Source organism: Chaetodon trifascialis, chromosome 8 (genome assembly GCF_039877785.1).
Source record: "Chaetodon trifascialis isolate fChaTrf1 chromosome 8, fChaTrf1.hap1, whole genome shotgun sequence".
Taxonomy (NCBI): Eukaryota; Metazoa; Chordata; class Actinopteri; order Chaetodontiformes; family Chaetodontidae; genus Chaetodon; species Chaetodon trifascialis.
In genome coordinates this window covers 29,457,827-29,483,413 of record NC_092063.1, presented here as the reverse complement: position 1 = coordinate 29,483,413, position 25,587 = coordinate 29,457,827, and the positions used below count along the sequence as shown (strand labels likewise).

Sequence of the window (25,587 nt, the reverse complement as noted above, 5' to 3'; positions counted from 1 at the left end):
GGGAGAACCCACGCATGCATGGGAAGAACATGCAAACTTCACACAGAAAGGCCCGACCTGGGAATCAAGCCGGCGACCTTCTAGCTGTGAGGCACGCGCACTACCTGCTGCGCCACCGTGCAGCACACTCTGTAATCAATCACAGCTAAAGATTCAAATTTCAAGCAAATTATAAGCCTTATTTATGGCAAGCAATTGAAAGGTTTTATGATGCACCTCCAGAGAAAGACTAATTAGTTTCAGGTGGATAACCCCCTTAATAATGTCTTTCTGGGTATTGACACAAAGATGGTGATGACACACACTGTAGACAATTTATTGCGACAAAATGATGCATATTATTGAAAATCAGAATAGAGGTCTATTAGTCATTTCTTATCAGCATACAAGACAGTACAGTTGTAGTACATAGTAAGAAAGAACAAGCAAGGAAAAACAAAATGAAAAACAAACCATAATAATTACCCTCCCTGATTGTTATTCAGCTCCCCAAATTCAATTTTAGTTTTCACAATCAACACAGTTTATAGTTGAGTTTCCTAACAGAGGGAGTGTAGATTTAAAGTTCTTTAACTTCCATAGTGATTCTGAGACCGAGTGGATTTATGTAAAGTACATTTCAGTGGCAAAGTATGAAAACTGTACCAGAAAAATCCATCCATGCCACTGATGGACTTCAAGCACTGTTCATATGAATAGCATGATTGAATGCTGCACTAACAACGGAGTGAAAAGCAAATAATGACACTGGCCAATAGCTTTCCAAATAACTATATTCTGTCAACATCATTGTCAATATCATTTCCATTCACATTTTTGTTGCTGGAGAGAGAAAAGCTCCACACAACTGGGCATAATGACAGTAGTTCAAACATTTGGCACTGTTCTGATAACAATAAAGACATTAAGGAATGAAGTGGGAGGACATTTCAGTGGAAGGATAACAATTCATGGAATCCACTGTGTGTGCACTCAACTCAGTTCCACCAGTAATTAGGTCATGTTTCATGGAATGAAGTTTAAAATGAATGATATTTTTGTTTTCTGGTACCCCTCCACTACATAATACAGTGTTAACATAATCCTGGACAAGATCAATAGAGAACAACCAAAGTGACACAACAATGGAAGATTTGCATATATAATTCAGGCTCATCATTTTTGCTTTTTATTTTACCAAAAGAAACACACTAATATTTCTTTTGAATATGTAGGAAATTTGGGGAAATCAGTACCAAAAGAAACCTACAGTCAAAATATTACAGCTGCCAGTGCCTTGTTACAGCAGAGAACCAACACACCAGCGCTCCATAGTGTAGGGGAGATTCCTGTGAAAACAAAAACAATGAGCCTACAGTATACGTATATAATACACACCAGGAAAAACAAAACCCCAAATCACAACTACTCACTGACCATCACCCACTTTACACAAGAAAACATGTTTCAACCCTGAAATCCCCAAATGTCTTCCCAGCTTTCTGATGAAGTTGCAAAACCCAACTGAGCTGTGTTGGGTCAACAATGAAGTGGGAGGAAATTTCAAAGAAAACCATCATCCTAAAGATGAGTGTAGTGAGTATTTCTATACTGTGACGAATTACTTGTTTGATTTTTCATTATGAACACTTCAGTCACAAGTGCTGGCATGCATTAACAGACATCACTGTTACAATAACAACAATGTGGGTGTTTGCATATTAATTTACACAGTGCTAACCAAAAGTTTCTCCCTTGTACATTGACAAAAAGGTCCCAAAGCAAATATTTAAAGATAACAAATTTGTCTTAAAAAATAATGTGTATTACTTTGTGCCATGACCCAAAAATTAACAATTTCAGATTTCGATGATTTAAAGTGATAATCCTGAAGATCAAATAAAATATGATATTTGGCTGGTGGGTTTAAGGAAACACCCGTTCAATAGACATTTTACAAATACTTTTAAATATATGTAGGGCTAGGCCACATGATTGAATATACATCACTTACTTAATTACATCACTCATAAAAATATTTTCTGATACAGAGTGCAGTTTTTCTACTGCTGCTCCACTGTTGACAGGAATGATCACACATGTGGAAGTCTATTATCTGTCATTCAGGTAGAGTCACAAACAAACCACTAATTCACACTTTTGATGTGTATTACTAGTACTAAAGCACTCCATAACATTACTGCAAGGCATTTATAAAATGCACTGTCACTCCTATTGCACGCCCTGTTATTAACTGGGGCAATTTGTTGTTCATTTACACAAAAAACTAGTGAAACTAGCGAGCAACACTAAACAAGTAACCATGACACCAAACTGCCTAAGAAGTCAGGGGAGGGAATATTTGGGATTCAACATCACAGATGGAATCACTGTGGATAAAGGTTTGCTCACTTTTTAAAATGCACCTGCCTTACAGTAACATTACCATGACAACAAATGTGAAGTCAACTGTTGTCACTTAGTCAGAGAATGAATGGAGCAACGTTAACTCTACAATGGACTTTATGATTAGGCTATGAAGGCTAAGAAGATCATGTTAAATTAAAGTAACAATTCTGTCAAGGTTAAATCTACTATCTCTTGATAAAGACACTTACATGAAATGACCAAGTAAGTGCAAATTGTGCAAATCTCTTGGCTAAAAAGATTGACCAGATTGCAGACATGACCCAAGCCCCACAAGCTGGAACTCACAAGAACAACAGGAACTGAGCTGTTTGCATTCAAGGCTGGTTTCAATTCCAAACAAGGATTTGATGATCTTGGTAAGAAGAAGTCACATCTTAAGATGTAAGTACAGCATTCACATGAAAGCAAGCATCGTCACATCTCTGCAGGCACTCCCTATTCCCTTTCCTTATCCCCCCACAAAGGACTGACACACTCTGTCCACACTGCTAAAAGGTCAAAATCTACATTACTCGTGATTTTACATGATTTTAACACCATCACTGGTACTAGTCTAACTGCTCTTCTGTGTCAAACTTCTAGGTTCATCCAACAGAGAGCATACAGTGGGAACATTTCCTTAAAAAAAGAAAAAACCTGGGCCTTATTTGCTTAGTTTTGGCTATCATTCCTATCGGGTATGAAAGCACTTCACTAACTTCATTGCTGAGCTCTAGTAGTAGTAAAAAACTAATCCACTGATCTGAAAATGAAAACTGAAGTGAACACAAGCTAAATGTCTGTTTTTATAACTAACTACAATAAACACATCAAACTGGAACTAGGAAGTAGTTCTTAAACCAGGTCAATGTTTAACTTCCACTTCCGGATTTTGACAGTTTCAAACAGTGTCATGACTCATGTAGTTGCTATGACCTCCAAATTAAAGCAGGGTCTACAGGGAAGTCATTAAATCCCCAGATCTCAGCACTGAAGTACATGAAGAAAAATGTTAACAGAACTGATAGAAATAATGGCTGAAAATAGAAAAGAAAGATGCTTCTGCAAAAAACTTATAAAGCTGTCTGTACTTCAGAGGGCCCGTGCAAAACACGGTGGTGAAGAATAACCACGACAACCATCCCAAAACACAACTACTGGATACTACTGTGGTCAATACCCACCCAACAACATTGTACAAAAATAAGAGCTGACAGTAAAAATGTAGAGCTCAGCTATTTGTTCAACATTTAATACTGACTGAATTTTGTGTGACAGATGGATCACATGTCTGCAACTATCACTGTGGATTTAACAGAAGTTCTGAAATGAGTGGACAAACATAGCTTGAATAAGCAGACACTTTGGCACAGTGTCACAAGTGCATTCATCACTAGTCGATGCAAATACCAAGAACTGGACATGGGGTCATTTTTGCAGATCAAACACAGCAGGTGCTGAGTGTTTAGAGTGAATACAGCACACAGCATGTGGTTAATGTGTGCGTCTTCTGCCAGGGACAGGTGAGACATTCATAAACAATTTTGGAAGGCAGACTGGCGTAACAGATCCACCGGTCATTTTACTACTCAAGGAAGTTGTCATGATGACAATCATTTCAAGCAGTTTCTGCTGGAGCCCTGTGGGTCAACCCTTACTGTACAGACACAGTTAGCCACAGAGTTGATATTTAAGTAAAAGCTGTCAGATTTTGGGTGGATGAAAGATACTGTAAGAATCATCCATTCATTCAGCTTAGTAAGGACTGCACTACTGGCCATCCTGCTATATTTGCACTAAACTTGTATATGAATCTGTATTTTTGATGTTTGATGTTTCTTTACTTTTGATACTGAGCTACAGAGCTGAGTGAACAGATGATTCTAGACTGATGAACCAATGAGTCCTTATCTGTTAAGGTATTCAGTCCATTGGATTGTAGACTAGTGACCAGCATGTGAGACACTTCGGGCCTGTGCTTTTGACTCAGGACGACCACTGTCTGGCATACAACATTCAAACACACGCTGACAAACTGAGAGCATTAGTGCAGCACAGAGGGTGACAGGTCCTGAGAGAAGAGAGAGGCAGTCACTTGAACGCAGACTGCAGTTCTTTGAAAGCAGCACGTCTCTGTTTCTGCTCCTCAGCCTGCTTCTTCTTGGCCTCTTGCTCCTGGCGGATCTCTGCCTCAAACCGGTTGGATTCATTGATGGCCTGGACCTGTCAAACAGGAAAACACACAGCTGTCAGCTGATAGAGTAAAGCCACGGTGGAGCTCCTCGTCTCGGACTTGAGAATCAAAATTCAATTTCAAACACCTGTAGACGGAGTGATGAAATGGAGATCCATCATCTTGCCCTATAAACAATCCTGCTGTCAACATGTCCTGCAGAAGACTGTGTTCTCTGTGTTGTCCTCCATAACACTCTGCTAGTAACAGCATGGATTCTGCTCAGCCAGTCTGATGTACTTCCATCACTCTGGATTAGGGCTGGACAGTATGATAGTATACTCCATGAGTAGAAATGTGTCCACCAGTAGAAATTTGGCAATTCTGTTTCCACTGCAGGAGCTATTAAATTGTATTTACACAGTGCCATTCATGCACTGTTACACAGTGAGGAAGTGCACGTGTTGATAAAGAGTGTTGCTGCTTCGTGCTCTTTTCTGCTTGCCTGTATGTTGCTTTCCAGTCTTTCATTGTAACTGTGCATACGTCCAAATACATGTAGTATTGATATCAATGCAAAAATAGTTATGATTCCAGATGAGTCCTCCTCCTCCTCCACACACTCTACAAAGGCTCCACCCCTCATCTAAACCAAACTGAGTATTTCCAGGACGTGAGAAGGTGTCTCTTCTATATATCCTGGGCGGGCAGCATGATGTATTGATCCAGCTGATGTGACATGAGAGCAACAGTTGGTGGAGATAAAGCACCTATATTGTATCTCTGTTCTGTTTGGAACCTTGAAGCTTATATTTTGAAGTGAGTTTTACTGTTTTAATTCTTTTGTTTTGAAGCTCAGATGTTCTTAATTGAATTTACATAAAAATTACTATGCCGCGATATATACCATTACCATGATATAAAATTACATATATCAGGAAATTCTGGCCAATATCAAACACCCCCACTCTGCATTTTACGTCGTAGTTGAGCATCACGTTGCAAGTGATGTAAAGGACACAAATCCGATTGGACCGACCAGTGCACCCTGACTGAGACCCATCTGTAGATGGTCTGCCAAATGTGGCTTGGATCTTACTTGCAAAAATTGCATTTCCTGTGTTTTTTGCTGTCTTGACTTTAATTCACCTGGATGCAGCCTGGATATGCCCACACAGATTTGGGTGGGCTATCTATGGCCTTGTTCAGACTGCCAGCCCAAATTTGTTAACTTGTAAAAAAAAAGTGCAGAGAGTCTGTTTCAAAGAACTTATTTGAGAAACAAATCCTATGTGCTGCAGTCCGAACAGAGCCTATGTGTCAGCTCCATCATGGACTGGTGACCCACTGTCAGCTGGGATTAGCTCCTGCCCTGCCCATGACCCTCAAGGATAAGGGAGTATAGTCAGTGGATAGCTGGGTAGAGATTAACCCTCTGCCAACAGCCTGGAACTGGAGTGAAAACCAGGCAATACCATTCTAAGACTCAGATTCAGAGTCACTCCATGTCTTTGCATAAGTTTTCCACAGTTTTTCAACATGCAGATATTATCTGTATGACATGAATGAACAGAAGAGAACGTGCGAGAACTTCCTGTAGGATCATAGATTAAATTAGTCCCCAAATTCCAAAAACTGTTTACGAGACTTAATGTGAGTGAAACGTAAGATGTTTGCTTATTAGTGTGACTGGTTAAGCACCTAAGCAACTTCTTGGGTGGCACGGTGGGACAAGTGGTAACACTGTCACCTCACAGCTAGAATGTCCAGGTTCGAATCCCGCTGTGGGCGCTGGTGGCGTGTCCTCCATGATGCCTTCAGTGCCTGCTCGAGGAAAAAGGGGGCCTTTCTGTGTGGAGTTTGCATGCTCTCCCCATGTTCACCCAGGGTATCCTCCTTAAATAACCCCCACTAAAAACATGCAAGAAGATCACCACCTGACCAATGGTGATGAACAGAGTTGGGTCCCCGGGTGCCGCTGTTGGTTGGCAGCCCATCGCTCCTGGTCTGCCGCGGAGGAAGGACAGACCAAGGATGGGTTAAAGGCGGAGAAAATAATTTCACGGAAGCATGGCGTGTGTGCATGTAGTGTGCAACTAAGTATGTGTGATAAATAAAGTACATTTCTTCTTCTTCTCTTCTGTTCTTCTTATGTGTCATTCCACATATACTTGTAGGTTATTAATAAGACTTTGCTTTCAAATAGTAATTTTTTTTGTCCATGCATCCACCTTGGCATTATCCTTTAGTTTATATTTGTAGATGAAAACTGGAATACATTTTTGAATAGTTTTCAGTGTTGTATAAGAACTTGGGAGTTAACTCACTTTGGCTTCAAAGAATGTCTTGGCTCCTTTGACCCCCTCTGTGGAGACATCGATTTCAGAAAGACGAGCAAGGACACTGAGGCCACTGTCCTCTGCCAGCTCTCCTGCTGCTGCCTTCCTGAAGATCAGCAGGAACTGAGCAGGACAGGAAGAACAGAGTCACACTGATGCAGACAGAAGGAATATTACATCATGTGACAGATTCTAATCTGGTTAACCTCTCTGAAGCTGAGCTTATTGTCCAGGTCCTCGTCCACTTCCTTGATCATGTTCTTCAAGCCGAGGTGTGTCTGTGGAGCTCCAAGCTTCTCCATCATCAGCTTAAGTTCCATCAGGTCGATGTAGTTGTCTTTCCCAGCATCATACCTGGACAGAATTAAGCACAACACCTGTTTGTTACAGATAATTTGAGGTCTGTTTAAGATATCAGGCTTCTGCCTGCAGCCTAATGACAGTGAATTGAATTTTGCTTGTGATGCTGATAGCGTTGAAAAAATGATATTTAAAAATTCAACATGTTTTAGTACCACTCTAGATAGTACTTCACTGTCTTCAGTTTGCACTGGAACATGCATACAACTGAGTGCAATATAATGCACGTCTTCCCTGAGTGGATGTCTCCTATACAGAACATTCAGTTCAATATGCGACTTTTTGTTTCATTTCAGTACAAACAATTACTGTCAAAACAGTCATGTCAATGTACTCACACGCACAGATCAGAAATTCTAAAGACCAAGTTTTACCTGCTTATCAACTTTATCATGTTAGTCTTCGCCCAAGGCGTCAAGCTCATGCAGTGTTGCTACCTCTGAACAGTAATCACAATTCAGAGACCAGATCTACAGGTGCTGGTCATAAAATTAGAATATCATGGAAAAGTTGATTTTTCCATTCCAGTTCCATTCAAAAAGTGAAATTTGTATAATGTATACATTCATTTCACACAGACCGACATATTTCAAGTATTTACTTCTTTTTATATTGATGATTATATCTGACAACTAATGAAAACCCCCAATTGAGTATCCCAGAAAATTAGAATATTGTGGAAACAGTCAATATTGAAGATATCTGGTGCCACACTCTAATCAGCTAATTAACTCAAAACACATGCAACGGCCTTTAAATGGTCTCTCAGTCTAGTTCTGTAAGCTACACAATCATGGGGAAGACTGCTGACCTGACAGTTGTCCAAAAGACGATCATTGACGCCTTGCACAAGGAGGGCAAGTCCCAAAAGGTCATTGCTATAGAGGCTGGATGTTCACAGAGCTCTGTGTCCAAGCACATTAGTAGAAAAGCAAAGGGAAGGAAAAGATGTGGTAGAAAAAAGTGTACAAGCAATAGAGATAACCACACCCTGGAGAGGATAGTGAGACAAAACCCATTCAAAACTGCAGGGGAGATTCACAAAGAGTGGACTGCAGCTGGAGTCAGTGCTTCAAGAACCACCACTCAAAGACGTATGCAAGACATGGGTTTCAGCTGTCGCATTCCTTGTGTCAAGCCACTCTTGAACAAGAGACAGCATCAGAAGCGTCTCACCTGGGCTAAAGACAAAAAGGACTGGACTGCTGCTGAGTGGTCCAAAGTCACGTTCTCAGATGAAAGTAAATTTTGCATGTCCTTTGGTAATCAAGGTCCCAGAGTCTGAAGAGAAGAGAAGAGAAGAGAAGAGAAGAGAAGAGAAGAGAAGAGAAGAGAAGAGAAGAGAAGAGAAGAGAAGAGAAGCACAGAATCCACATTGCCTGAGGTCAAGTGTCAAGTTTCCACAGTCAGTGATGGTTTGGGGTGCCATGTCATCTGCTGGTGTTGGTCCACTGTGTTTCCTTAGGTCCAAGGTCAATGCAGCTGTCTATCAGGAAGTTTTGGAGCACTTCATGCTTCCTGCTGCTGACCAACTTTATGGAGATGCAGATTTCATTTTTCAACAGGACTTGGCACCTGCTCACAGTGCCAAAGCTACCAGTTTTAAGGTTTAAGGACCATGGTATCCCTGTTCTTGATTGGCCAGCAAACTCCCCTGACCTTAACACCATAGAAAATCTATGGGGTATTGTGAAGAGGAAGATGCGAGATGCCAGACTCAACAACGCAGAAGAGCTGAAGGCCACCATCAAAGCAACCTGGGCTCTCATAACACCTTAGCAGTGCCACAGCCTGATCGACTCCATGCCACGCCGCATTGCTGCAGTAGTTCAAGCAAAAGGAGCCCAAACTAAGTACTGAGTGCTGTACATGCTCATACTTTTCATGTTTATACTTTTCAGTTGGACAACATTTTTAGAAATCCTTTTTTTGTATCAGTCTTAAGTGATATTCTAGTTTTCTGAGATACTGAACTTTGGATTTTCATTAGTTGTTAGTTTAAAATCATCAAAATTAAAGAACTAAACATTTGAAATATATCAGTCTGTGTGTAATGAATGAATATAATATACAAGCTTCACTTTTTTTTTTAATATATTTATTAAATTTTCAGGAGATAAAACAAGAACATATATAACAATACAAACAAGCAAACATACATACATTTGGCTCACATACACATTAAAATTCGAATTTATACAGGCGAGAGAGATTCTGGAGTCATTTCCCACTCAAAGAAAGAAACAAATAAGTAATGATCAGAGAGAGGTACATAGAAACACAAATACGTCAACCAAACGGCGAGGTGTCATGTGTGAGGCAGAGCATTCAGAACTAAGATACAAACCCTCTTGCGAGAATGGTGGAGATATTCAAACCAATATATGACAGGAAGGGTTCCCATGTTTTATGAAAAACATCATCTTTGTTATGCAGTTTACACGTCAGATAGTCCAATGCAACATATTCAAGTAACACTCTTTGCCACAGAGCCTTAGATGGAACTTTATCCGCTATCCAATTCAGGAGAATGCACTTTCTAGCACAAAAAGCAAGTGTTTGGTGAAGTTTTCTTTTAAATTTGTCAGTGATGGACAAATCAGATGTGCCAAGTAGCAAATATAACGGTTCGTTGTTTCTATTAGTAGATAGAATCTTATTAATTTCCTGCCCTATGACCTGCCAGAACTGCTGTACTTTCCTACATTGCCACAAACAATGTGTAAGACTACCAGTTTCAATTTTACACTTGGGGCACAGTGGAGATGCATTAGGATTGAATTTGTGACGTTGGGAGGGAGATATGTGGGCCCTGTGCAGGAGCTTAAGTTGCATGGCTCTCACTCGATTACACACTCAACATTTTTGCATTCTTCCACGCATTGTTCCAGCCTTCATCTGTTATCTCAACATTGAGTTCTCTCTCCCATAAGCCTTTCAGAAAATAGGTGTTTGTGATATTATACCCCTTAAGGATATTATAGAATAAACTAATAGACCTACCAGATTTCTGTAGAAAAAGCTGTCTCTCCAAATGTGAAATATTTCGGCACCAAAGGATTGTGGTGTCTCTTGTGACAAAATTTCTTACTTGTAAATATAAAAAAAAAATCCTTTTGTTGAATGCCATATTTCTCTTTCAGCTGCCTAAAAGACATCATGGTAGAACCTTCCAATAATTTGTGTAAAGTAGATATTCCTTTGTTTACCCAAACACGGAAGTCAGCGTTCATCACTCCTGGAGGGAAATCAGGATTATCACATATTGGAGTGAAGACAGAGGTAAATTGAGATCTACCCTCTAATTTTCTAATGGCACGCCATGCCTTAACTGTAGAAATTGTAATTGGGTTAGTACAAGCAGACTTCAAAGATGCACTTTTTCTAATGAACAAAAGATTACTCAAAGGGTACTTGGACATTGAACTTTCTACATCCAACCAGAGAGATGTGGACTTAGTATGCATCCAGTCAGCTATGGTACGCAAGTGAACACTAAGCTGGAACTTCCTAATGTCTGGGAGATCAACACCTCCTTCTGTGGAAGAAAGACCCAATGTAGCTATTTTGAGGCGTGGTTTCTTCTTGGACCATATAAAGGAACTAAACCAACTATTTAGCTGTTTGATGGTCTTATGGAGGAACATAACTGGAATCATTTGTATTGGGTAAAGTAACCTAGGAAGGATGTTCATTTTTAGAAGTGCAACACGGCCTAACCAGAAGATTGGGAGGGTGTTCCATCTCTCTAGGTCCAACCTTATGTGCTCGAATATGGGTGGGAAATTTGCTTTATATAATTGGTCAAAGGAGGGTGTTATTCGTATTCCCAAATAGACAAAGCCTTCTGGTGACCATTTGAAAGGAAAAGGAGACAGAGTTTTGGGTATCTGTTTCAGGCTGCCTAATGGCATTACTTCTGATTTACTGAAATTTATTCTGTAACCAGAAAAAGTACTAAACATATTGATGGTCTCAATAAGGGCTGGGGTAGATACCTCAGGCTCAGTCATAACAATCAAGACATCATCGGCATGAAGAGTGATCTTGTGTTGTCTAGTGTCAATAGTGAGACCATGTATATTTTCATTTGTCCTGATTGCCTCAGCGAGTGGTTCGATTGCCAGGGCAAAGAGCAAGGGCGATAGAGGACATCCCTGCCTTGTACCTCTTAGAATTGGAAAATTAGACGAACGCAACCCATTTGTTAGCACTGCTGAGAGGGGATTAGTATAAAGTAACTTTATCCAATTAATACATTTTTCACCCAGGCCAAACCTGTGTAATGTGTAGAACAAGTATGGCATTTCAACACAGTCAAATGCCTTCTCGGCATCCAAAGAAAGCACCAGACCATTCAAAGACTGTTGTTGAAAAACTTGGATTGCATTTAGTAATCTGCGCATATTATTGTATGAATTACGACCTTTAATAAATCCAGTTTGGTCACCATTTATAAGAATAGGGAGTAAGCCTTCTGGTCTTGTTGCTAATATTTTGGAGAGGAGTTTCAAATCAGCATTTAACAGGGAGATGGGCCTGTATGATGCACAGTCCTCGGGGATTTTGCCCTTTTTTAAAATTAGAGAGATGTGCGCTTCTCTCAAAGACTGCGGTAAAATGCCACTCTTAAAAGAGTCATTAAACATATCTAGAAGAGGGTCAATCAATAATTCGTGGAACTCTTTGTAGAATTCACTGCTGAATCCGTCCGGACCTGGAGCTTTACCAAATTGTAACCCTTTAATAGCACTGAGCACTTCCTTTTTAGATATAGGAGCTTCAAGGGATATTTTCTGGTCATCAGATAAACTAGGAAAATCAAGGGAGGAGAAAAAGGTGTTCATTTTTTCAGCAGTATCAGTTTGCAGTCCAGATTTATACAAATTTTCATAGAAATTTTTAAATGTGTTATTAATGGCTTTGGTGTTAAGAACCTGCTTACCCAGACTGTCTACTACTGAGGAAATAATTTGGGAATCTGCTTTTTTCTTCGTCAGATATGATAAATATCTCCCTACTTTATCCCCATGTTCGTACATTTTTTGTCTAGCAAGTCTGATTTTACCTTCTGCATCTTTTGTCAAGAGTAGGTTTAAAGTGCACCTAAGTGCAGAAATCTCTTTAAGCTTCTGTACAGATGGGTTTTTAACATATTCTTTCTCAGCATGTTTCAGTTTGGACTCTAAGATTTTTCTTTGCTCGTCCTGCCTTTGCCTCTTAGTGGACATATAAGATATAATAATACCTCTTGAGAAGGCTTTAGATGTTTCCCACAGCAACGAGGGGTCATTGGTAGAAGCTGAATTAACAGACCAGAACGACTGAAATTCTTCTCTAAAGTAAGATATGAATTTATGGTCTGTTAGGATAGAAGGGTTGAACTTCCAGTGTCTAGTTTGCTTGGTTGGGTTCCTTAATTTATATTGCATGAACAAAGCAGCATGATCAGAAATAACTATATTTCCTATAGAGCTAGAAATAACTGACTGCAGCAAGATTCTAGGTAGGAAGAAGTAGTCAATCCTAGTATAGGATTTGTAAACATTTGAGAAAAAAGTAAATTCTTTCTCAGCTATGTGTTGGGCTCTCCATACATCTATATAGTCTAGGTCCTCACAAAGTGCTGAGACAGTTCTGGCCTGAGGCGAAAGTGATAATTTTCCAGGTGGGGATTTATCCATAATGGGATTTAAATGGCAATTAAAATCTCCTCCAATAAATGTGTTTCTAATATTAAGATCTATCACTTTAGAGAAGGAAGTGGTCAGGAGCTCACTGGGGCATCCAGGTGGATTGTAAATATTCATTATAGCAATTTCTTCCCCATAAAGTATGCCTCTCACAATCACGTAGCAACCTGCTGTGTCTTTTGTACAGTCTATAAGTTTGAATGGTACACTTTTCTGGATTAAAATGGCCACACCTCTACTTCTTGACGTAAAAGATGAAAAATAAACCTGTCCAAAACCGCCTTGTTGCAATTTCAAACGTTCACTGTCATTTAAGTGCGTTTCCTGCAACAGTGCTATATCAACACATTCCCTTTTAAGAAAAGTAAGGATCTTTTTCCGTTTAACAGGTGTATGAACACCGTTCACGTTCCAAGTGCACAGCCTCAAATCCAACCCGATCATAGACTATGAAATAAAATAAAGCCTGAACACATATCGCCCGCAAAGTAGTCTGTAACAGAGTGAGCCAAAAAGAACAAGAACATAACACCATAACTGTAAGAACAAAAAACAGAGCATCTAAGGCTCTCCTTGCCTAACATTGGCATTAAACGTAGACACTGTCCTCCTAAACTTAGAGGAGCTCGAGTGAAAGGGTTTTCTAACAGCAAAAGAAAGATATCTGTCTGGGAGGTCGGGAGGCATTGCTTATAGTGAGCCTACAAAGCTAACAGTCTCAGTGCTCCAAGTTCAATGTATATCCACAGATTAGCTATAAAGCATCGTAAAAGTCCGACGAATCCACTGTTCAGCATGAAAGGAAAAAAGAAAGAAAGGAGAAAACAAACAAACAAAAAAAAAAAACTTACAGATTAATGTTCACACATCGTCACGGAGTGTATCCTTCAGTGACTCGACGTATTTCGCCACCGCGGGTCATGGAACAACTTGGTGGATCCGCGACAGGTGACTCGCAGGGACACAGGGTAGATTTGCCTGTAATCGGCACTGAGTGCTCTCAGCTGTTTCTTCACCCCGTCGTATCCCTTTCTTCTACGGACAACGGATGCAGAAAAGTCTTGAAATATCATCACCGTCGCGTCTTCATATTTCAGCGCTTGATCTTTCCGTCCCATCTCCCACGCCGCATTCATCACACGCTGTTTATCTTGATAGTTATGGAACCTATCCAGCACCGGCCGCGGTCTCTGGGTAGAGGGAGGCTTTGGGGCCAGTGAGCGGTGTGCTCTCTCCAACTTAACTCCGCCTGATTTCGTTTTAATTTGAAGGATTTTAGGGAGCCAGGTCTCAAAGAACTGAGTCGGGTCTTCTCCCTCAGCCTCCTCTGGAAGTCCGACGATGCGGATGTTTTTACGTCGCCCTCTGTTCTCCAGGTCATCAGCTCGCTCACTTAATTCACACACCATCTTTTCTAGCGCTTTCAGTTTTCCGTCGACCGGGTCTGTGGTATCCTCCAGTGCTGAAATTCTCTTTTCAGCCTCAGTGATGCGCTTTTCGTGGCTGTCAAGCTCCTCTCGGTGTGTTTTTAAGACCTCTGACAGTGGGCCTAACTTTTCGTCGATAACTCTGGAAACGTTGGCAGTAATTTCACCCACTGCTTCACGAAGTGCCAGTAAGCTAGCGCCTGCTCCGGTGTCGACTATGGTGTTAGCTTCAGCGAGGGCGCCGCCAGCCTGCTGGCCAAGTTCAACACCATCAAGAGCTTGATTTTTCTTACGTGGCATGCTGTCGGATTGTCTCAGAAAATAACTGTCAATGTTCATGTTAGGCTAATGAACTATTAAGAGGTTGGAGTGCTATTTTTGCAGGGTTAAATGAAAGAAATAGTGAGTTAGTGCACCAGCTCTCCCGAACGTGACCCTCTCTCAAGCCGCCATCTTGAAAACCCCAAGTTTCACTTTTTGAATGGAATTACTGAAATAAATCAACTTTTCCATGATATTCAAATTTTATGAGCAGCACCTGTAAGCCATGACATTTTGGTCCACTGTATGGGAGGATCACAGTATCTTACCCATGAATCCAAAACCAAGGAACACACCAAACCGTGAATTACTGCGAGTGCACTGTTACACTCCTACTCTCCCTCTCTCTACATTAGCAGGCTTTTCACCCTGCTTTTCTTTCTTGTCATTCAGGCCATTTGTACATATGGAATATTAATGACAATTTAATTCCACCTGCCACACACTGAGCAATAATTAATAGGCAGTCATTTCTTGAAAATAATAGCTACATTTTAAACTGTCTGCTAACCATAAAGGCAACTAAACATTCAAGTTTCCCTCAGAAGCAATACTGTGGACTGACACTTGTCTTCCCACTGTTCTGGGTGGTTGCTGTGGGCTGCTCTTAGGTCCGGCAGGTCTTGGCTTTGGTGTTATGGGATGCCCCTTTCTTTCATATGCCCTTCCTGTTAGTGCTCAGTCTAAGCTCTGGGTGGGTTGGTCCTTGTGCAGCTGGGAGTACACCCTGGATGGATATTGGGAGACCACTGATTCTCTTGATCTCTGCATCGTTGGTGTATCTCTTCAGCTGAGCAGTCTTCGTCTCTACAGCCTCATTTATAGACATCTTGCACTCTTTTCCATCCAGGATCCATCCCTCATGACAACCTCTGAACCTGTTAGACTGATGTAATATTTTCCCCTGAGAGCCCAGAGAGACATTCACTGACTACAGATTTTTATTGCAGTCAAACAGTGCCTGTTGGTGTTGATATCTGATGGTGGCTGATCATCTAATTTTGAGCTGAATTGTACTCAGTATCTAACGACGTGGTTGTCTACTACTACTACCACTATCCTAAACATGATGTGCTTAATGGTGTTATTAATGACTGCTGAGGAAACCTGGAAGCTCAGCACTCTCGTTCTCCCTTTTATAAGTACAAAACGTCAATATTTGTCTGTATAACATGGCCTCCGCCATCTGTCAGCTGCTGTGTGTCTGCAGTGTATCTAGAGAAGAGACAAGTCGTCTCGCCTTGAGATGTTTCTCATCAGTGTGTTTAATGAGGAAAAAATGATTTTGTGATTCTTGTGATGCTCTTATGTTGACAGACTAAAATGCAAATAGCTGCATGAGTCTTGAACTGAACAATTTTTTGGGAAACAATCTGTGCAATAACCTGGGCAATAATCTGTGCAATATTTCAGTACATAAAAGCCTGTAATCTGTGCAATATTTCTCCGTAAACTGTGCAATATTTTAGGACATAAAAGTCTGTAAATACTATTCCCAGTACACCCTTTTGTATATACTTTGTGTTAACTTCATGCACTTTGTCTTTTAGTATTCTATTCTGTTATTGATGCTACTGTGAAATTTGGAATTTCCCCTCGAGGGACGAATAAAGGAATATTGAATTGAATTGAAACTTATTTAGATTCATCTTGATCACCTTGAACACATTTATAAACTTCACATTTTAAAAAATAAATGAGACAGCATTTTGTGGAAATGTCAAATTATAGAAATAAAGCCTGTTTGCTATGTCTTCATAAAATGTAATTATCACTTACTGTCATTGCCCCACTGGTTTTGGCCTTGGTGCCCTACATTTTGGCTGCAATTCTCCAATATATTTGAATTTGTCAAACGCCAAAGTGGCCTTGTCCTAAAAATGACTTAATTCCCAGTGATGTACTGTCACTTACTGGATCAATATGGGATGTGATTTGTCCTGTATTGGCGTGCACATAGGGCTGGGCGAAATGGCAGTCTTTTGGAAACATAGCAGAAACTGAGGTAGACTTGACTGAACTATAAAACCAGCCTAGACATATTAACAACTTTAGTCACTCTTTTTACTCTAAACACACATGAACTATTCAATTATATTTTTATTGCGTGTTTATTTAAAAAAAAAAAAAAAAAAAGCCAAAAAAAAAAGGGGAAAAAACGCACATGTAAGAGATGTTTATAACCTGGCTTCTCTTATCGACTTATCGACAATTTCTTCGCTCACTGCAGCGCTCACTTTCTATTTCTCATCTCACCCCTCGTGAAGCATCAAACACGAGACAACGACATGGCGCAACCGAACTCGATAGTATTACATGATTGGCGTGTTAGCGTGTCTCTCTCACTGATTAGCGATTACTCCCTACGTTGCTCGGTTACCTGAGAGCAAGTGCCTTTGTTTATGCAACCTCGCTTTGCAACTACAGGTTTCTTCTGACGAAGAAAAAAAAAAATTATCCAATGTTTTATCGAACGCATTTTTTATTGATATTGATGACGTGTCTATCGTGAGACATATCGCTATCGTTTTTAATTGCCCAGCCCTACGTGCACACCCTGCTAAAGCACACACTACACTTTCACATGCTTGGAATGGCATAGAAATAATAAAACCAAGAGTTTCATGAGAGTTTCATGAGCAGTGAGATTTCAAATCAGAATTTTGCTGAGGACAACAACACTTGACACACACAACACAATGACAGGCAAGTTGTCAGTGTCACAATCTACTCCTCAATCCCTTTTCAGCTGCTCTCTCATCCCCAGCCCTGGGCATTACTCTCGGCCCCTGTCTCCATCCTTCAACTCCCTTGACCTGCCATCCTCTATCCTTGGATTCTCCCCCCATTCCCATGACCTGACTGCCCCACCAAATCTTAGCAAGGCTAGGCTACTGCATCCTTCTTGAAAGGTGAAATTACATTTGTTGTATAATTCCTACACAAGAGAAAAGATAGTATGCTGTATGCTGGTAAGTCTAACCAGTTAGACAGTGGTGGACATTAATGTCCCAATGGCTAGGCTACCCATCTTTTGACTGAAGGATAAATAAGATTTATTCTGTAATGCCTTCACATACTTGACTCATAATTCCCTTTACATTCATGTTGAGAACAGGAGAGGACTTTGGAATTTATGCTTAAAAAGCACAAATTGGTACATAAAAATTCACCAGATTGCAGGAAATGATCATCTCAAGGTCTGTTGTAACTGATCCAATCCCTACACTTCTCCAGGATTGATGAGTGTCTTTCAGACAAGTAATACATGTTTCAGTAATAAAGGTGAAAAAATAACAAATTAAAACATCAATATAGCAAAGTTTGAGCTACTGGCCCCAGAATCTTCATTTACGGGGTCAAGGACAATGGCTGCCTGTGGCTACTCTGTCTCGAGTCAGTCTAACTGGTTGGCATGGATCCACACATCTATTTTGAGATATTTGCTTTCCAAAGACTTCTGAGGAAAAAAACAGAGACACAGGGCCTTGTTTCCAATTAAGGAAGCTGAACAGTGTTTTATTTCTTCAAATCAAACTGTGTTCTCTTTTTTATCTTTATGAACCACAAAACTGTCAAAGGATTTTTTTACCTTCGCAAATCTGACAATACCACAGAAACTCTGAATTTCTGAGCTGATTGACCAGGTGCATAAAAATGTATGTCTCATTGCACCACTTCTATGTTCATAACACTAGAGAGGCATGTATGATCAAAAAGACAGGGCATGATTTGGACTGAAACTTGGATGAAGTTCTGAGCGAAGTCGAGTTCTGAGCGAAGTCATTCTTTTGCACTGGATATATGCTTTGATAGTTCCCCCAAAGCAGGCATTTTACAATGTCCTTGCTAGGGCTGGGCGATATGGCTGAAAACTCTATTGCGATATAAGTGTTTTATATTGGTCGATATCGATAATTACTGATATTTTTTATGACCTATGTAAAATAAGGACCGGGAGAAAAATACACTAAATTTAAACATTTTTATTTTAAATTGAACCTTCCTCTGATTATAATCCCCTCAGCTATCAAGGCAGAAAGGAAAGGAAATGTCAACACAACCGTGGAAAACACTCAAATAATAAATGTAAAAAAAAAAGTATAAAAATGTAAACAGAGAGAAACCTGAGAACTTTTTTCCTGCAGGTTTGGTGCAGGAAGTTCACAAGCTGATTCACCTTCTGGTGAATAAAATGTTTTCAGATATGTGCAGTGTTTTGGAAACATAGCAGAAACTGAGGTGGACTTGACTGAACTATAAAACCAGCCTAGACATATGAACAACTTTACTCACTCTTCTTACCCTAAACATACATGAACTATTCAATTATATTTTTATTGCTAGTGTGCTTTTTTTTTTTTTTTAAAGAAAAAAAAAGCATGTGTAAGAGATGTTTATAACCTGGCTTCTCCTCAGTGCTCAGTGAAGCATGTCTTTAGCTTTATGATATGCCGCTGCCTCCGTTACGTCTTCGTGCCTTTTAGATGATTTGTCATCAGGCACTGAAGCAGATACCTCTGCATGGTGGTCAGCTGCTTGTGCGGTGGTGCTGGCGGACGTTGGCGAATACGGCTGCGCTCCAAAGAGTGAGCGCGGCTGAGGTGGTTAAATAAGTTTGTGGTATTACCGGTCTTGGTGGGGAGGACAGTCTTGCATAAGTTACAGACCACATTGGTCTAACTACGGTCCGACTTATAAAATCCAAAAAACTGCCATACCGGCGAGCTTACTTTCCCTGTTTTATCGACAATTTCTTCTTTCAGCGCTCACTTTCTATTTCTCATCTCACTCCTCGCAGAGCAACAAACACGAGACAACGATGTCGCAACCGAACTTGATACCGTTACATGATTGGCATGTTAGCGTGTCTCTCTCACCGATTAGCGATTACTCCCTACGTTGCTCGGTTAGCTGAGAGCGAGTGCCTTTGTTTATGCAACCAACCTCGATTCGCAACTTCAGGTTTCTTCTGACGAAGAAAAAAAAATTATCGAATGTTTTATCGAATGCATTTTTTATTGATATTGATGACACGTCTATCGCGAGACATATCGGTATCGATCTTATCGCCCAGCCCTAGTCCTTGCTATAGAGACTATAATTAACGTTTACCTGCCCTTGCCTGGGTCAGCTGTCAAACACATACACAGAGGCTTGAAGCCTATAGAGGCATTTCAGATTTGTCCCTAAACACCTTCTTTCTTCCTTTCAACAATAAAAAAATGGGAGGTCTACCAGTGAGCATCAGCTGGACTTGGAAAAGTATTAAAATATTAAACCAACTAGACTTGTACAGACGAGACCCATTTTTATTTCTGTATAAAATGATACTCTAAAACAGCCTGTCCTTGGAATCCACTTGCACTGTCCCGAATTAATTGACCGAATCAATCATGTCAATTATACGTCGACGTGTACAACATACCGTTGATTACGCAATTTATGCAAACACGCTTTACATTCAAAAACCAAATGGCGGAGTCTCGACATTCTAACATCTCGGATGGAGAAGAAGGCAGAGGTGATACCACTAAACAGCAAAAAAAAAAAAAAAAAAACGTTCAAAGAAGTCAAAAGTATGGACATATTTTAAAAAGAGGACAAATGATCTGGTCATCTGCAGCGTTTGCAAAGCCGAGATGGCGTACCACAGCAGCACCACACACAATGTATTTTGTGACTGGGTGAGATTAGTACAGCAATGAACTGGCTATGGAGTAAACACAGGCTAACAGTCTAATCATCTATCTGTTTACTTATTGGTCAGATAAGGGGCACACCCACTTCCCCATCATACTCAAAAATCCCACGCATAGCTATGGCACACTAGAATGATGAGCAGGAAAGATTGTGGCTGATCCCTCCCACCTCGGACACAAACTCTTTGAGACACTCCCCTCTGGCAGGAGGCTGCGGTTCATCAGGCCCAAAACCTCACGCCACAAGAACAGTTTTTTCCCATCTGCTGTCAGCCTTATCAACAAGGCCCGGAACCCCACTCCCAACACTCTTCACACTCCACCTCTGCCTCTATTCCCATAACTCTATGTGTTACATTAATGCTCAGCTTTGATTTCTTTCTGAAAAAAACTGACCATGTTTCTGAAAAAACAGACTGTGCTTCTGTTAAAACAGACTTGTGTATATACATTTATATTGTTAAATTTTGTACTTTTTAATAGTATTTTTTAGTAGATTTGCCAACTTCACCAAAACAAATTCCTTGTATGTTTAAAATCGTACTTGCCAATAAAGCTTTTTCTGACTGATTCTGATTCAGAGTCTGTGTAAGTAAATAGTGCATTTCAAATGCCTGGACAGGACTAGACATGACAAGAACCTGAAGAATCTGGAAAGAGCATCACACAGAAACAGCCTGAAGTCATACACATGCAAAAACAAAACCTCAGAGTGAATCTGAGTGAGTTTACCCCAATGCAGAATGAAGTTCTTTCATTAGAAAGAAATGCCAATTCCAGAAGGAGCAGCAGAGAGTGCACAAGTATCTTCGTTACAGAAAGATGTGTTACAGCATATAGATGCTAGTAATAATAGATATATGGTTTGTGAGAAATTCCCAGATTTGTTAACTGTATTTACTGTACAAGGATGAGAATTGTGTTTGGTAGTGGTCAGCAGAGGTAAAATCAAGTTTCCCTGCAATTCACCCTTATGGGCAAATTAAATGTTTGTCTGAAAACATGTAAGCAACAGTTATACTCTGTGCCATTCATATGCCTGCTTAAATGATAAACTGCATTACTTGTATGCTGCTCAATCACATCACTGGAAACAGGAAGTCTTCATTGCTACAGGATCCTGGCAGTGACATGTACTGTTTAAAATAAAGTTACAAGTCATCTGGAGGAACGGATATTTTTGTAGGTCAGTGGAATAATTTTTTGACTCTGGTTTTAAAACAGCCCTAACATACAGAGGGATAGTGTAGGACACTAAATATTTGATAACAATTGCAGCTGCATGTTGCACAAAGATTGCTTCTTTTCACAACGGATTCCAGGTTATTTCAGTATCTTTTAAAGTTTTATAATTCTCTTATTACATCATTGCAGCTCTGAGCAACATCAGGCGATGATAAATCAAAGTAAAAATTAAACCCTCCGTTGTTTAGTTTCGGTTAAAGCCTTACGTTTGATATGTGGAAATTATTCATAGTGTTTCTACAGCTTCTTACTCCATTGTAACACGTTGAATATTGCTGAATATCAGTTCTTGCCATCACTAAAAGTGGATTTTCTCATGGGAATTACCATTTGATACCCTGTCATGTTAACGTCCTGATTCATGGTTCTGGTGATGATGTTTATAATTAACACCTCTGCCTCTGTCACATGAACATACTCGTAACTTGCTCATAATCAGTTTCATGATACTGCTTATTCAGGATCACCAATGCTGGGTTCATTGAAGCCAGGCAACACAAAGACTAGCAGCCGAAGTGGAGCTTGCTTTGAGGCACACGCCCCTTGTTCAACTATGCCTTCAAGTCACAGAAATGGAGTTCAGCATAAGGGGGAATAATTGTATTCAATCTGTAATCTCTCACCATGCATGATTTTCTGAAGGCAAAGCTATGCTGTGTCAATGTGTGTGTAGTTACACTTAAAATGTATTTCATTACAATTCACAGCATCTGTTAATTTTTAACATTTTTATCAACCACACATCAGGTCCTGGACGGAGACTGAGAATATTGCACATGACGGATTTTATCACTGACTTACATAATGTCCCCACCCTAAATTCTTCTTATTTTCTTTATCAATCTATTTTTTAGTCCAAGGATTAAGCATTTATGCCGCAAAACATAATGGCCATCATGTCATTAGGTTCCAGTGATCCAGCTCCTTCTTTGAACTTTTGTGTTGGCAACACCATTTCTCGCTCACTTGTCCTTGAATTTAAGTTGTGAGTTATTCTGTGATATTTCTCCTTCCACGTTAGTAAAAAGGAAGACGTGACCTACATGAGCACTTCCGTATGTGAGTGATCTTCACGTTGCTTCCTCGTCAAAACCTACTGACTTATGTGAATTAGGATGACATGTTTAAGAGTTAGCCTCCGACCCACCTGGGATATCAGACAGTAACTTGACGTTATTCATGCATACACTCACGTTTTGAACAGCTTCTCCATTTCTTTGATCTGGTTTCGGGAGAACTCCTTGAACTCGGTGTAAGGGTTGAACACCCTCATGCTGGGCTGATGGTGTTCTCCGTGGCCCTCGTTCAGCTCCTCTCGCCGCAGCAGCTTAGCTCCCAGTTCCGTGTCTGCGTTTGCCGTGCTCGGTTTCTCTTCCGACCCATTCTGCTGTCCGGGGACGTCCACGGCTACAGGCTCCTCGTTTCCTTCCTCGATCTGCAGTCGACGGCTGAGTTTGGACGACAGCTCGTCAGTGGCCATTTTCAAACTGGCAAACGTTAGCTAAAAATCAAGAAAGGACGTTATCTAACGTGAGCTAACTCCAACAGAGGAGGCGTCCGCGCAAAGGCACAGACAGCCTTCTGTCCGATTGTTTCTGCCTTGGTACTGGCTGTACAGGGATATTTGTGGCAAGAGCCAAGAAAATCGATCACAAATATATCTGCTTAGCAAACGTTTAGTCTTAATTCCCTGAGCTCACGCCCTAAGTTCAGATAAATGCTTCCACTCCAGTATGTTTCATAGAGTCTCATTAGCTACGTATCATTGTGTCGCTCTGTCACGCTGTGACCACGCCTTTTAAAGAGACAGTCGGATGCAGATGTCTGTGGATGAGTTTCACTTCAACTCACCTCATCCCGAGCTAAACCCGGCCGTATTCTGGCTCTTCTGATCAGTCTTGTACAGTAGATTTGTGTACGGTGGTGGTGATGTTCAGCGTTGTGCAAGTTCACACTTTACAAGAGCTGGCTGAAAGTTCAGTTCACATAGATTCAAATGAACTAGTTCACAGTCAGTTCTCAGTTTAAAATTTTGTGGTGAGTTCAAAGTCCCAAAATTGATTTCTGCTTCTTCTTTTTTAGATCTCCTAAAATGTACGGGGGCCGCCAGGGGGCGCTAGGGTGGGCTCAGAAAAATGGAGGAAGTTAAGGAAAAAAGCAAAAAATCAAAACATGTTAGTTAATAATATTCTTATGCTAAGCAAAAGTAATAATTATTGAAAGGTGAACACACACACAGCTGAGAGAGGTTTGATTTCTTTTGTTCTGTTCTTGTCTGTCAACAGTTTGTTGAAAAGCTCATTATTCAGTGGGAATATAATACAGTGTTGAAAACGTTCGTTAATATTCTTATGCTAAACAAATGTAATAATTATTGAATAGTGAATAAAAGTAAGAAAATCATTCTAAAAGTTGATGTTTCTTTACATATTTTGTAGCGTTGTTTGTCAGTGGGTTTGCAAAGCGGGTTCCCAGCCAGAAGCTAATGCTGTTTGGACGGCCATGGCATGGAAAAATCTGGGAACCCCTGGTCTAGTGCAAGTCTACTTGTCAGTGTATCTATGGACACTTACTCTAATACTGTACTGAAGTACAAATTTGAGCTGGCATACTTGAGCTTTACTTGAGTATTTACATTTTATGCGACTTTATACTTCTTTTCCAGTACGACGCAGAGGCAAATATTGTACTCTTTACTTTCCAACAGTCTAATCTAATTGACTATTGACTATTTTGACTAAAATGACAGTTTTGGTCATGGCTTTCATACACTTTCTGCAATAAAATATCTAAAGGCACAAATCTTATCATACACAGGCCCCTTGGACAAAATCTTATCAAATGGGGGTTTATGGTTTAATTTGCATCAGTTTTGGGTTCCTTGATACAAAGAAGACCGAGGACCATTGAAATAACAACATCAACAAACAATAGATTTTCATGATGGTTGTTACTGGAAGGAGGCTGATGCTTCAAAAACAATGGCCCATTCATACTGTGTATTCACTTGTTATTCTTAATGATGGTGTTCTTTCTCACATCAACCACATGAACTGGCATTGTTTCTGATTTGTGAAACAATTCAAAAGTTGTTTTTTTATGCTTTGTAGAATGGCTTTCAGTCAAAATATACCACAAAGATACATGGACAAACATCATGTCCCTTTCATCATTTTATTTTCAATTTTCAATAAAGGGCATCTCTTGGCCTTTATACAGGCTAGTGTATGCATATAAAACAAAATGAAAGAACAGTAAATAAAGGGCATCTCTTAGCCTTTCCACACAGGCTAGTATATAGTACATATGTAAAACTTGACAAACAGTAACCCTGTCCACACTGTCTGACCAAAGAAATGCCTTTCTTTAAATCCTCAAACAATACAAGAGGCTATGCTTGGTGGGGATATTCTTGTGGGTCAATTAGCAGTAGCCTAACACATTAAGTTTCAAAAACAGGCTTTTGGAAACATGAGACCCCACTAAACCAAATGTGGGCCTACTCCAGAGAACAAAACCACAAATATGAATCATTGTAGTGATTTAAGAAAAATAGAAAAATAAATGACACTTTTTCCCCATAAATAAAAACAGAAATGTATTTGAACCCAACAAATAGAAACAGAAAAAGCAATTAAATAAATAGAAAATCCACTTCATCCCATTGTCTAAATAAACAGAAAGTGCACTTTATCCCATGAAGTTTATCATTTTTTCTCTATTCTTCAAAATAGCGATTGTATCGCATAAGTAAAAATCTCTCAAATCTTTTATCCGGCAGCCTGTTCCTCCTTGGGGTCAGAATAATACTACCCAGGCTGAAAACCCTTTCGGCAGGCACGCTTGATGGTACTGGAGTGTTGTATTGCTGTGCAATATTCTTAATCCAAGGGATCCTGGAGAGAACCTCCCAGTCGGATCCGGGCAATTTTAGGCACT

The 25,587-nt window shown here is 40.1% G+C and overlaps 1 protein-coding gene across 1 annotated transcript; it reads right to left on the bottom strand.

Moving 5' to 3' along the window:
• Positions 1-302: 302 nt before the first annotated feature.
• On the bottom strand, positions 303-23,415 carry efhd2 (EF-hand domain family, member D2). Its single transcript, XM_070968032.1, has 4 exons — positions 22,842-23,415; positions 7,107-7,254; positions 6,889-7,023; positions 303-4,611 (listed from the first exon to the last, which is right to left on the bottom strand). Exons 1-4 carry the CDS (start codon positions 23,126-23,128, stop codon positions 4,480-4,482), a joined length of 702 nt encoding a protein of 233 aa, XP_070824133.1. The 5' UTR covers positions 23,129-23,415; the 3' UTR covers positions 303-4,479.
• Positions 23,416-25,587: the final 2,172 nt, after the last annotated feature.